The 14,312-nt window shown below is 40.1% G+C and overlaps 1 protein-coding gene across 4 annotated transcripts in view; it reads left to right on the top strand.

Annotated features, from left to right (window-relative positions):
* CCDC81 (coiled-coil domain containing 81) overlaps positions 1-13,683 on the top strand; it is a 41,188-nt gene extending 27,505 nt beyond the window's left edge. For all 4 annotated transcript variants that reach the window (XM_072794949.1, XM_072794950.1, XM_072794948.1 and 1 more), the window contains 5 exons: positions 331-503; positions 1,747-1,825; positions 2,055-2,275; positions 10,585-10,710; positions 13,183-13,683. In XM_072794949.1, coding sequence (XP_072651050.1) covers positions 331-503; positions 1,747-1,825; positions 2,055-2,275; positions 10,585-10,710; positions 13,183-13,324 — 741 coding nt within the window. In that variant the 3' untranslated portion in view covers positions 13,325-13,683. The remainder of the gene's footprint in view (positions 1-330; positions 504-1,746; positions 1,826-2,054; positions 2,276-10,584; positions 10,711-13,182) is intronic.
* The last annotated feature ends 629 nt before the right edge of the window (positions 13,684-14,312 follow it).

The following is a 14,312-nucleotide window of genomic DNA, read 5'->3' on the forward strand; positions in this document are numbered from 1 at the left end:
TCTTTTGCTGTGCAGAAGCTTCTTATCTTGATGAAGTCCCAATAAGAACTCCTTCTTTCCATCTCTGTGTTGTGCTAGCTCAGAACCTACTGCACGACATCCTTTTTCATCTCTCTCTCAGATAGGGGGTTTTGTCAGTTCTGCTCAGATTCATCCTTGAGCACACTTACATTATTCTGTGGATTGCCTCAATGCTAGCTGGTCAGTATGTTGAGGACTGGGCAAATACTATAAACTAATAATTGATTTTTAGTCTTCTGAGTTACCACCTTTATTCACTGTTGCTTTTCGGTATTTTAGAGTAAATGCATTGATTCTCCTTCATTCCAGAAATCCTTTCTATTTGATAAACGGCCACTCAGTCCTGAGATTAATGCTTTTAAACAAGAAGAATATTCCCAGAGTCTCCTGAAACAAATGGATAACAGACGGGAAAAGGAAATAAAGCAAAGACAAAATAGAGAGTTGATGGACCGCCTAGAACAAGTGCAACTCACAGAGGAGTGAGTCTAGCTGACAAACTCTGAAAAATGGGTTTAGAATTTTCATGTGAAGCTTATTTCCATGTGGGATGGAATTAGCATTGGTAGTTTCATTAGCACAATGGTAACCAACTGAGCAAATCAAGTCAACTAGCAGCCAGTACCACAGCATGGCTATTCATTAGTAAAATGAAAAAGCTGTCATTATTACAATGGCCATTACAGTCATGATTACCCATCTATAATTAATTATAGAGTGTCATTTTGTATTTTTTGTGATCACTAATACTGGCAGATGGAGGAAGGTACTCATCTTGAACAAGTATCATTCCCAGCTATTCCCAGTTGATCTCAAGGCAAAGCTGGGGTTTTAAGTAGGGGTGACCCATGGAATCCCAGGGGGCAGAAATGTATGGAGGACCTAATAGGACTAGAACCAGAGACTAAAAAGTCATGTAAAAAATGTTTTCCCTCTGCTCATACCCACAGCTTCTTGGTTGACATCATCTTTTTTCCAGCTCGAACTTGGATGAATGTTAGTCTCAATTACAAATTTTAGGAAAGAGAATCTGATTGGTCTTGCTTGGGTCATCTGAGGCCTGGGATAGGGTTAGAGTTCAAACATGCCTGAGGTGGTCACGCTTCTACTGAGGTCAGGAGAGCAATTAAAGGGCAACTGTGTTGTGAGATACTCCTAAAACCTTATTTGGGACCAAAACCTTACTTGGGACCAAAACCTTACTTTGGGACCAAAACCTTATTTGTTCTATAAAATGTATATGTTCTGTTGTACTCGCTTTATAGATCATGTGGATTCCCTGTGGGTTGCATATAACAGAATCATCATTTATAATAGGAAAGATTACTTTTCTTAAAAAAGAATCTTATGATGAATCATTTTATAGAATGAATAGACACTTCCTGCTTTCCTAACCAGATTTTTTTGAAAGCACATTGCAGGGGGATGGTGGGTGCGGAGGGGTACCTGTCTTAGTGGTAGTGACAAAATGGTCAGTCCCCTGCTTATACCTGTCCCGCCTGTCCTGTATTCAACACATTGTCCCCTAGCCTATAGATTTAAGTTACTCCTTTCTTCATTAAAATGAAAGTTACTAGAAGGAAATGTCACGTTTTATTTTATTTACCAGTCTCTCACTCCTGTTGATACTTAGGGAATAGGTTTTAGGTTTTAGTGCTGTTAGTCTGTATTACTAGAGACAGTAACAAACTGTGCCCCCCACTTCCTCTCATTCTTAACTGCCAGGCTTGCTGCACAAAGAGCCCAATATATAAAAGATAAGATGGAAGAAACGCAGTGTTATAAGAGAGCTTTGGATGCACAGGTAAGGGGACAACTGTCATTTTAAAAATTATGCAGTGCTTCAGTAGCATTCTTAGAATATGTATAAAAACTGTAAGGTTATGAGTAGCCTTATGTGTTACCCATTTGGTGGCTTTTGTGGTCCTCATTCCTTCCCCTGAGGGATTGGTATTTTACTATGCTACAGTGTTGTGCATAAAGCTTATTGCCTGGTATAATTCTGATAGGCATTACGTGTGTCTCTGTTTCAGATAAAGAACAAGCCCCTGCAACTGCCCATGTTTGAGCCAGACTCTTGTGAGCCCATCTTTGGTAAGGATGAGGGTGAGCTGATGGTGCAAAAGCGAAAGCAAGAACAGAGTTACATGAAGCACCAGCTGGAGGCTGCTGCTAGCCTCAAGAGGAAAGCCATCCTGCAACAGCTAGTGGAACAAAAGCAGGATTTGCAGATGCTTCGGAGGACACAGAAAGAGTAAGAGACCCAAGATCTTTCTTCTTCTTCTCCTGCTCCCCTCTCCAACTTCCCATTTTCTGTCTCTCTTTCTCCTACAACAGCACAGAAGCACTCATAATAGTGAACATCTTGAGGAGTTACTGTGTGTAAAATACTGTTCGAAGCTCAGCACATGCTTCGTCTTGTTTTGTCCTTACAATTCACCCTAGGAAGAAAAGTTACTGATTAAAAAAAACAAACAAACAAAAAAAACAAAAAACAACCAGACTTGATCCTTCCTCTCCCTCCAGTTATCTCTCCATATTTTTCCTTCCCTTTACAGTACAACTTCTTAAAAGAGTTGTCCAGATCAGCACTATCCATTGGAAATACAGTGTGAGCCACAGATGTGCTGTTGGGCTCAACTAGACACAGACAGGAAACTTGGGTTCTTTCTCAATTTCCAATAAACTCCTTTCGTTTAAAGAACTCTTGACATCAAGAGTTGCACTTACAATGGCAGGTGAGGGGATGGTGAAGGTGTCAGGGTAGGCAGAGCAGGACTTGATGCCATATAGGTGAAAATATCTTTAAATTCAAATATCAGACACCAGTCTCTTTCTTTCTGATTTGTTGAGTTTGTACATTATACTATGTTCACCACAAGTAAAGGGAACATCTGTCTGGTTACATTGCTATTATGATATCATTGATCATATTCCTTATGTTGAGCCTTTTATTGCCATGACTTATTTATTTCATAAGTGGAAGCCTGTATGTCCACTCCCTTTCACCCATTTTGCCTGACCCTCTGTCCCCTTCCCTTCTGGCAACCATTCAGCTTGTTCTCTGCTGATTCTGGTTTTTGTGTTTTGTTTTGTTTTTTTAAATTTTTTTAAATTTATGATAGTCACAGAGAGAGAGAGAGAGGCAGAGACATAGGCAGAGGGAGAAGCAGGCTCCATGCACCGGGAGCCCGATGTGGGATTCGATCCCGGGTCTCCAGGATCGCGCCCTGGGCCAAAGGCAGGCGCCAAACCGCTGCGCCACCCAGGGATCCCTGGTTTTTGTTTTTTTAATCAGTTTTTTAGATTCCGCTCATGAGTAGAATCATATGGTATTTGTCTTTCTCAGTCTGACTTATTATTTCACTTACATAAAACCCGTTAGGTCCATCCATGTTGTCCCAAATGGCACAATTTCATGGTGTGCATGTGTGTGTGTATACATATATATAAATGTGATATGCGTATCACTTTTTTTTTTATCTATTTGTCTATTGATTGGTACTTAGGTTGTTCCATATCTTGGCTATTGTAAACAATGCTGTAACAAATGCAGAGGTGCAGATATCTTTTTGAATTAGTGTCTTCATTTTCTTTGGGTAAATACCCGAAGGTGGAATTATTGGATCATATGGTAGTTCTATTTTAAATTTTTCTTAGAAACTCCATACTGTTTGCCACAGTGACTGCACAAATTCACATTCCACCAACACTGCATGAAGGTTCCTTTGTATCCACATCCTTGCCAACACTTGTTTCTTGTCATTTTGATTTTAGTCATTCTAACTGGTGTAAAGTGATAGTTCATTGTAGTTTTGATTTGCATTTGTCTGATGATGAGTGATGTTAAACTCTGTCATTTCCAAGCTGTATGACCTGGACCAAAGCACACATGGGGTCTCTGAGACTTCTTTTCCTCACATGAAAAGTAAGGATAATATATACCTGTCTTACCTATCCTTACTGTGAGAAGGATGTGAGCGTATATATTGAGAACATTTTGGAAACTGCAGCGCTCTGAACAAATACAGACTGTGGTATTTACTTTATCTCTCTTGTTGAAGCTCTGGTCACAGACGCCCCCTTTTCTGTATGGGTCAGATCTTTGTCTTCCATTTCCATATGCTTTACTAGTTATTCCATATTTTCTCACTTATCTTCTCTTTTCCAACTTCCTTGTTCATATTAAGATGTCATCTTAGGTCCTCTTATGGGAAGTAGAGGGTCACTTTCAGAGGGATAATTTAGTCAGTGTGATCTAAACAGTCATGGTAAGTATTCTTTTTCTTTCAAGTTTTCTGCTTTTGTTTATAAAAATTAGAACAATTCATGTTCATTAAAATAAATCAATTGGTGGAGAGATTTAAAAACGATAATAATTTCCCCTTATCCTCTTTATGTTTTCCTACTCTTTGCAAATATATTCAAATAAAACCCACCTATATATTTTCCTTCTATTTTTGTAAATGGACATAAGACCTATGAGATCTTTTTTTTTTTTAAGATTTTATTTATTTATTCAAGAGGAACACACACACACACACACACACACACACACACACACAGAGGTAGAGACACAGGCAGAGCAAGGAGCAGGCTTCCTACCCGGAGCCCCATGTGGGACTCAATCCCAGATCCTGGGATCACACCCTGAGCCAAAGGCGCTCAATCACGGAGCCCAGGTGTCCCAGACCTATGAGATCTTATACATTACTTTGCAGCCCAACCTTTCTTTAACCTAATAATGCATCATTAATGTATATTTAGGTCAGTACATAGAAACGAAATTCATTCTTCTTTAATGATTGCATAGTATCTACAACATCGATTACTATAATTTACCTTTTGCACTATTGATGAACATTCACTTTGTTTCCAGATGGTTTGCTATTACGATAATTTTGCACTAAACATTTTTAATTTTAACTTTTTAAAAGGTTTTATTTATTTGAGAGACAGAGAGAGAGCACAAGCAGTGGGGAGGGGCAGAGGGAGAGGAAGAAGTAGGTTCCCCCTGAGCAGGGAGTCTGATGTGGGGCTCAATCCCAGGACCCCGAGATCATGACCCGAGCCAAAGGCAGATGCTCAACCAACTGAGCCACCCAGGCGCCCCTAAACATTTTTAATATATATCTTTATACTGGTTATTTTGTTTCTGTTGGATAAAATCCTAAACGTGGAGCTGCTGGATCAAGTGTATGGCATATTTTTAAATATTACCAGATACCAACAGTTTGCTTTCTAAAAAGGTATAGCAATTTGCTTCCACCAGCAGTCTTGTGAGAATCTGCATGGCCTCCCTGCAGCCTTTTCTCACTTGCTTGGCAATCTAAATTAAACTGACTTTTAAACTCTCCTTTTACAAAGAATATAATAATAGCCAAAAAGCATATGAAAAGATGCTCAACATCACTAGTCATTAGGGAAATGCACATCAAAACCACAGTGAGGGAGCTGCTTGCTAACAAATAGTCTTCGCATTCTGAAACATGCATAGGTAAGCCTTCTTCAGCCACCAACTGCCTGCCTTTGTCCTGTTTGGAATAGACACCATTTAGCACTTAACTAGATTTTTGCCTCTCCAAGGCAAGTAGTTCATGTTTTATTGAATGTTTGCTTATCTGAACCTGAGAGGGATTCTCCACCCCAGTGAATAAAGGTAGCAAAGTAGAATGGTGAGATTGCAAATGTAGCTGTGGTTTATATCACACAATTTAATAACTTAATTCCCATCACGTATCTACCCTGGAGTGCCAAGGGCAGTCTGAATGAAGTAAGCAGTTAGCAAACTGTTCTCTCTTCCCCTTGTAACTTATTTATGCAGATGTAGGAAAACATCTTATATTGTTTAAGATGTATATATATCACTGAAATATAGACAAATAAGGCAGCTATCTTTTATCCCCCCCACCCCAGGGCTTTATGAAAAGAAAACATAAGCTTGCGGACCACTGTCATAAGGTTTCACAAGTGCAAAGATAAAATGTGCTATCATTTATCTTGTATTATAATATCTGTATTTTGATTCTTTTGTGAAATGTCCAAATCAAGAATAATTATAGATTTTTTATACCACATGCATCATGAAACATTTAACAAGTACTTATTTTAAACGACTCAAAAGATTAGAAAGGAAGATTCACTGGTATGCAAAACCATTAAGATGCAATTATGTTGTGAAAGAGAAAGATAAAGAAGAGCAAAAATAACAACAAAAAAGAACGATAGTACCTCATAACCATTAGGATGGCAACTATCAAAAAACCAGAAAATAATAGGTGTTGGTGAGGATGTGGAGAAATAGAAACCCTGTGCACTGTTGGTGAGAATATAAAATGGTGCAGCTGCCATGAAAAACAGCATGGCAGTTCATCAAAAAATTAAAAATAGAATACCATATGATTCAATAATTGCCCTTCTGTGTATATATCTAAAAGATTTGAAAGTAGGATCTTTTTAAATAAATTTTTAAAAGATTTAATTTAATTTAATTAATTTATTTTCATTCCGGGGTAGTTACCATACAGTGTTATATTAGTTTCAGATGTACAATATAGTGATCCAGCAATTCTATGCATTACTGAGTGCTTGTTTAAGATAGTCCTCTTTAGGGATCCCTGGGTGGCGCAGCAGTTTGGCGCCTGCCTTTGGCCCAGGGCGCGATCCCGGAGACCCAGGATTGAATCCCACATCAGGCTCCCGGTGCATGGAGCCTGCTTCTCCCTCTGCCTGTGTCTCTGCCTCTCTCTTTCTGTAACTATCATAAATAAATAAAAAATTAAAAAAAAAAAAAGATAGTCCCCTTAAAAAAAAAAAAAAGATAATCGTCTTTACCTATTTCATCCATCCCCCACCTGCCTTCCTCTGGTAATCATTTATTTGTTTTCTATAGCTAAGAGTCTATTTTTAGTTTGCTTATTTTAGTTTGTCTCTCCCCTCCCCCTTTGTTCATTTGTTTTGTTTCTTAAGTTCCACATACAAGTGGAATCATCTGGAATTTTCTTTCTCTGGCTGGCTTATTTTGCTTAGAGTTATACTTTCTAGACTCATCTATGTTGTTGTAAATGACAAGATTTTGTTCTTTTTTATGGCTGAATTATATATATATAATATTATATGTATAATATGGAGATATATATACCACATCTTCTTTATCCATTCACCTATCAATGGACACTTGGGCTATTTCCATAACTTAGCTATTATAATAACACTGCAGTAAACATAGGGGAACAAAAATCCCTTCAAAGTAGTATTTTTGTATTCTTTGGGTAAATACTCAGTAATGTGATTACTGGATCATATGGTAATTCTGTTTTTAATTTTGTTTTAATTTATATTTTTAATTTTTTGAGGAACCTTCATACTGTCTTCCACAGCAGATGCACCAGTTTGCATTCCCACCAACAGTGCTTCAAGGGTTCCTTTTTATCCACATTCTCACCAACACTTGTTTCTTTTGTTTTTGATTTTAGCCATTCTGACAGGTGTGAGGCAATACCTCATTGTGGTTTTGATTTGCATTTCCCTGATGATGGGTGATGTTGAGCATCTTTTCATGTATCTGTTGGCCATCTGGATGTCTTCTTTGGAAAAATGTCTGTTCATGTCTTCTGCCCATTTTTACTTGGATTATTTGCTTTTTTGATGTTGAGTTGTATAAGCTCTTTATATATTTTTATTGTGGTGTAGTCCCAAAGTTTATTTTTGCTTTTGTTTCCCTTGCCTTAGGAGATATATCTAGAAAGATGTCAGCCAATGTCAGAGAATTACTGCCTGTGCTCTCTTCTAGGATTTTTATGGTTTCAAGTCTCACATTTAGGTCTTTAATCCATTTGGAGTTTATCTTTGTGTATGCTGTACGAAAGTGGTGCAGTTGCATTCTTTTGCATGTTGCTGTTCAGTTTTCCCAATACCATTTGTTGAAGAGACTGTCTTTTTCCCATTGGATAGTCTTTCCTCTATGTCAAAGATTAATTGACTATATAGTTATGGGTTTATTTCTGGGCTCTGTATTCTGTTTTACTGATCTATCTATGTATTCATTCTTGTGCTAGTACCATACTGTTTTGATCACTACAGCCTTGTAATATAACTTGAAGTCTAAAATTCTGATGCTTCCAGCTTTATTTTTCTTTTTCAAGACTTCTTTGGCTATTCAGGGTCTTTTGTGGTTCCATAACATTTTAGAATTGTTTGTTCTGGTTCTGTGAAAAATGCTGTTGGTATTTTGATAGGGATTGCATTCAATCTGTAGATTGATTTGGGTAGTAAAGACATTTTAACAATATTTGTTCTTCCAATCCAGGAGCATGAAATATCTTTCCATTTGTTTGTGTTCAATTTCTTTCTTTTTCTTTCTTTTTAAAAATTATTTATTTGAGAGAGAAAGAGAGAGAGCATGAGTTGGGGCGGGAGGGTGATGCAGAGGGAGAAGTAGGCTCCCTGCAAAGCAAGGGACAAGGGGCTCGGTCCCAGGACCCTAAGATCATGACCTGAATGGAAGGCAGACATTTAACCAACTGAGCCACCAAGGCACCCCTGTGTTCAATTTCTTTCATCAATGTTTTATAGGTTTCAGAGTACAGATCTTCAACCTCTTTCATTGTTTATTACTAGGCCACCCAGGCACCCCATTGAGATTGTTTTTTTAATTTCTCTTTCTGCTGCTTCATTATTAGTGTACAGAAATGAAAAAGATGTCTGTACATTGATTTTTGTATCCTATGACCTTACGGAATTCATTTATTAGTTTTAGTAGTTTATTTTTATTTTTTTTTTTTTTTGGTGGAGTTGAAAGCAGGATCTTGAGATATTTGCACTCCGTGTTCATAACAGCATTCAGTAGCCAAGAAATGGAAGCAACACAAATATCCAGTCACAGAGGGATGAATAAAAAAAATGTGTTATACACATACAATGGAATATTACTCAGCCTCAGAAGGAAGGAAATTATAACACCTGCTACAAAATGGATGAACCTTGATGACATTATGCTAAGTAAAATAAGCAGTCACAATAAGACAAATATTGTATGATTCCATTTATGTTAGGTATTTAGAGTGGTCAAATTTATGGAAACAAAGTAGAATGGTGGTTGTCTGGGGCTAGGGGGAGGGAGGAATGGCAAATTATTTAATGAGTATAGAGTTTTAGTTTTGCTAGATGGAAAGAATTCTAGATATTAGTTGCACAATAATGTAAATATACTTAATACTATGTATCTGTACACTTAGAAATGTTTCAGATGGTCAATTTTATGTTATGTGGTTTTACTTTTTTTTTTAGGTTTTATTTATTTATTTGAGGGAGAGCGAGAGCGTACAAGCTGGGCAGGGAGGGGCAGAGGGACAAGTATACTCCCTGCTGAGGGTAGAGCCTGACATGGGGCTCAGTCCCTCCACCCTGAGATCATGATCTGAGCTAAAGTCAGACAGTTAACAGACTCAGCCACCCAGCCTCCCTTATATGGTTTATACTATAAAAAAACACAATAAGAAGGAAAAAAGGTTATAAATATAAATATAAATATGTTATATATGGTCATTGAGCTCCCATTGTGTGATGGGCATTGGCACTTTTAGTATTTTATGTCATTTAATCTTTATAATGACTACACAGCAGCTGAATTGTTGAATGAATGCTCACTAGAGGAAAATGTGGCTATGCTTTCAGGGCAAGGGAACTAGCAGAGTACATTACCGATTTTTATCAGAGGGTCCTGACACCTAGTGGTGGTTGCTGCCTATAACATAAAACTGCAGAGCAGGCTAAATCAGTGGTCACATTCAGTGAGGTCCTTTCTAGACTTTAATGAAAATTGAAGGTAAGAGTTTCAGTCTGGCAAGAAATAGACACGTATAAATAATTTGAACCAGGTTTAAGATGACTCACAACAGCAGTGGCTGAATGTCAGACCACTAATAGAGACACTTACCATTGGAAACTCTGGAACATGGTATTTGAAGAGAGAGACAACTGCAATCACTTCTTTGATGTCGTCATGACCTTCACCAAACACTTTCTCCCCGCCCCCTCTCTTTTTACCTTCTTCCCAATGTTAGATATTTTCTTGATTTCATTTTATTTTGCCTAGTCACTTCTGTTTCTTTTCCCCTTTCTAGCCAATCATTTGTATTCCTGTCTCCTTTGCCTTGTAACACGCCCGTAGCAATTTGTGGGCTGATTACTGACAGCTGAGAGACTGGAGTAAAAGAAAAGAAACCTAAAGTATAGGAAATCCATTTGAGATGATTCTTAAATTAGCCTCAAAGGAAATTAATGGCTTTAAAGACTGCATTTGTTAATTGGAAAAAGGTTTCAATTCTGCTAATTTAAGCCAGGATTGAAGATAAAAGGTCTAGACCCATAAAGTCTTTGGGAGCTATTATGTTTTTAGTGTTTCTCTTTGTTCAATGTTCATGCCTTTTAGTATATTTCAAAGAGCAGAGAACAAAACCAGAATGTTTCTGTTTAATCTACCGTAAAGGGCATGGGGCTCCCAAGGTTGTGTGTGCCCTTCCCGGTACTCTGAGTACAAGCAGACTATGCTCTTCTCTCCAGGCACTTGGCAGACAGAAATGCTGAGCTAGAGCGGGTGAACAGAATCAACCAGAGCTTGCAGGAAGACTGGGAAAGCAGTGCTGCAATGAAGAGGCAGCGGGATCTGGAGGAGAAGGCTTTTGAGCGGTAATACTGATTGGAACCCCAAGTGCTTTGTTCGCGAAGAAACCCCCTCTGCTCCTTCTTGACTTTCCTGGGATCCCGGGATGGCAGACAGGTTTCCAGGGCCAACTTTAGTTCATTAGTCGTGGCTACCTAGAACACCTGGTGGAGAAAAGAATTCTGCTGTGGTGTATTAGAAATACCTGTTATGGATATGGGATTGGAGAATGCTGTCGTTATATGTTCCATACTTGCCATCTCTGCCCTCATCTTCGCTTCCATGTAGGGTAGCTTTATTGTCATTTTGTGGTGGGTAGGGAGGCATGGGGGGGAGGAGAGTAGGAATTCTCCTTGGAAATGAAAGTTGGAAATAAGGAGATGGACTTTCCATATGAACACATCCAAGGCTGACGGAATGGTCATTTAGGAGCAGAGCCAGGGGTTGTGTGTAAGATTGGCAACTGGGAGACCGAGATGCCCATGGTGGAACCAACCAAGAACATCTTCCTGACATTTATTAGATCTGTACCCCCTCTCCCCAGCTCTCCATCAACAATCTAGACTTAGGGAATCTAGTTATAGCTTTGAGAATTAACACTAACTTTGGAGAGGCAGCTAATCTTTTTGTCCTACTTTTTCCTTTCGTAAGATGAGGAAAGTCAACACCTGCCTTACTTAGCTAACATAGGAGTTTTTGTGATCAAATAAAGAGATGGAAAAATATTATACTTAAAAAAAGAAAATACTTTACAAATGTATGATTTCATAGTATGTTAAAAACTTGAACAGACCAAGCCTATACAGTCAAATGTTATTAAGTCATTAAAAAAAATATTTTATTTATTTATTTGAGACAGAGAGAGCATGAGCAGGGGCAGAGGAAGAAGGAGAAGTAGGCTCCCCACTGAGCAGGGAGCCCTACATGGGGCTTGATTCCAGGACCCTGAGATCATGACCTGAGCCAAAGGCAGACACTTAACCAACTGAGCCACGCAGGTGCCCCAAATGTCATTTAATCTTGAATATACCAAAATAATATTTTAAATTCCCACTTATCAACTAATTTTTATCATAGATAGAACTTGTCATAATAAATCTTGATCTGTAGCTCCTTTTTCTTTTAAATTCATTTATTCATGAGAGATGGAGAGAGAGAGATAGAGAGAGAGAGGCAGAGAGAGAAGCAGACTCCATGGAGGGAGCCTGATGCGGGACTCAATCCTGGGTCTCCAGGATCACGCCCTGGGCCGAAGGCAGGTGCTAAATCCCTGAGCCACCCAGGGATCTCCCTGTAGCTCCTTTTTCTTTTAGATTTTCTCATCAGGCATTTCTTATCCGTCTCTCTAATGGGTAGAACCTGTATTTTGTTACAATGGCTGTAAGAGGGATGACATGGCAAATAGGTTCCAAAGTAGCAGTAGGATTGTTTGGCCTGGAGAAGAGAAAGGGGAGCTGGGGGTTCAAGGCATTTTCTCAAGGTTGGGGAAAAACAGGTAAAAGGCAGTGAGATTAATGTCAGGGGAGATTTTGCTGGATTTTGGAAGAATGCTTGGCCAACGTGGTGATAAAGGATGGAGGAGACACAGGAAACAACCTTCAATGTCAGGATGACAGGCAACCCTGTCACCTGCAGACTGAGGCCATGTGGTGGGCAGGGCCTCAAGCAGGAGCAGGGAGGAAGAAGGAATTGGTTCGTATCAAAAAGAAAACAAAGCAAAAGCAAAAACAAGCTTTACATGTAAGCAGTTAGCATATGATACTCTGTCCCAGCACCACGGCAAGCCAGGTAGGTCTCCTCCTGCCCATTATTTGTTCTTTTTCCTTGTAAGGCTATCCTTGATGGTCCTTTTTACAGAATTACACCCATGTAGTTTTGGTTGAGAAGGGGGACATACCAGGGGCCGTCTTGCGTTGAGAAAAATTGTTGAGGTGCAAAATCAGCTACTGACGTCGCTTCATCTCTGCTTTGAGTCGCTTTAGTCCTCTTCCTCTTTGACTCCACCTCCTCTCCTGCCCTTTAGGCTAGAGGCCTCTGGGCTCCTGGGACTTTTCCTTGCAAGGCTACTCCTAGCTGTCTGCTGGGGCTTAACAGTTAACCAGCAGCTTAATTAATGGCCTGTTTCCCTCTCAGTGCCGTTTCTGAGAGCCCAGGAGGTAAAGGTATCCACATGGCAAAGCTCTGTGTGCTGGCTGTGTGACCCTGGGCAAATTATGTCTTTTCTGAGGGTTTGGGTGGGCTGGTTGTGAAGGCACCAGCTCAGAGCCTTTTATTGACTGGCGATGGCAGAGGTTTGGAAGCAGTGATGCCACGCTGGGTTGGGCTGCAGGTGGAGGGGGGCGGAGGCTGTAGGGGAGCCATCACAGGTAGGTGGTAAGCACCTGGGGGGGGGGGGGAGCAGTTCTGCGTCTCTTCTACTGCACTGGCTTCTGGACTAGGCCCCCAGCACGGACTCAGGGAATGCCTAATAACGATTGCTTGTCCTCACCTCTCCTCAGGGCGTCAGACAAACTCTTCCTCCTGGACCAGTGTGAGAAGTATCGGCGCTGCAAGCAGTGCCAGAGGCGCACCTCCAACGTGGGCGAGAGCAACCTGTGGCCCCTGAACAAGTATTTGCATGGTTCCCGGTTGCTCGTATAAAACCCAAAGTCTGGATCTACGTTTTCCTGGGGAAGATTTTTTTTTTAAATGTTTAGGCATGATGGTGAAACTACCTATTTTTACTTTAGAGGGAAAAAGTTATTGTGCTGCTTTCAGGAGCAGATTGCTTTTCACCCCTTGTAGAATTCACATGAGTAGGGTCTCCCCTCTAACTTCCCATTGCTCCCACAGAACCCTGCTGCCCCTGGGGGCTGGGAACAGGGGACCCAGCCTCATTCTGGCTGCGGGAGTGCTGCTGACCCTGCCTTGCCACTTCCTCTGTGACTTTGTGTAAGAGACTTTATCTTTTCTTCATCTGTAATGAATAGTGTCCTAATAAATATTTTCTATATGCCTGACTGTGCATCATGGTAAATTTTACGAGCTCACCCCAGAGAACTGTATATGTGAACATTCCAGAGGAAGATCAGGTTATTTGTCATAAGAGGTCAGAGCAATGCTTTCTGAGTTTTCTAGTTGAAGATACACCTGGGACTTTTATTTTGGAACTTCAGGGGATCTTATTATCTTGGTGCCCTTCCTTTTTTTTTTTTAAATTAAGATTTTATTTATTTATTTGAGAAAGAGCATGAGTGGGGGTGGGGAGGGTGTGAAGGGGCAAGGGCAAAGGAAGAGGAAGAAGCAGGCTCCCTGCCCAACGAGAGGGCTTGAGGTTTGATCCAGAACTAAGCCCAAGGCAGATGCTTACCTGAATGAGCCACCCAGGCACCCCCACCCCCAACTGCTTGGTGCCTTCTGGCCAACCATTCCATTATAGGTTTACTGTTGGGCTAAATGTGTGCTGGGAGGGGAGTCTGGCTGGCCTGCCAGGTGCCACCTTCCTCTCTAATTGCTTCACTGGCATTCATGTCTAAGCAGCAAGTGCTATGGAAGAGGAGTATCTTCCTGCTAAAAGACTGATTTTCAGTTAAGGTAGGGGTGTTCTAAACCAAAAGTCATTTTATCTTCATCGTTTACCTTTTCTCCA

Source organism: Canis lupus, chromosome 23 (genome assembly GCF_048164855.1).
Source record: "Canis lupus baileyi chromosome 23, mCanLup2.hap1, whole genome shotgun sequence".
Classification (NCBI taxonomy): Eukaryota; Metazoa; Chordata; class Mammalia; order Carnivora; family Canidae; genus Canis; species Canis lupus.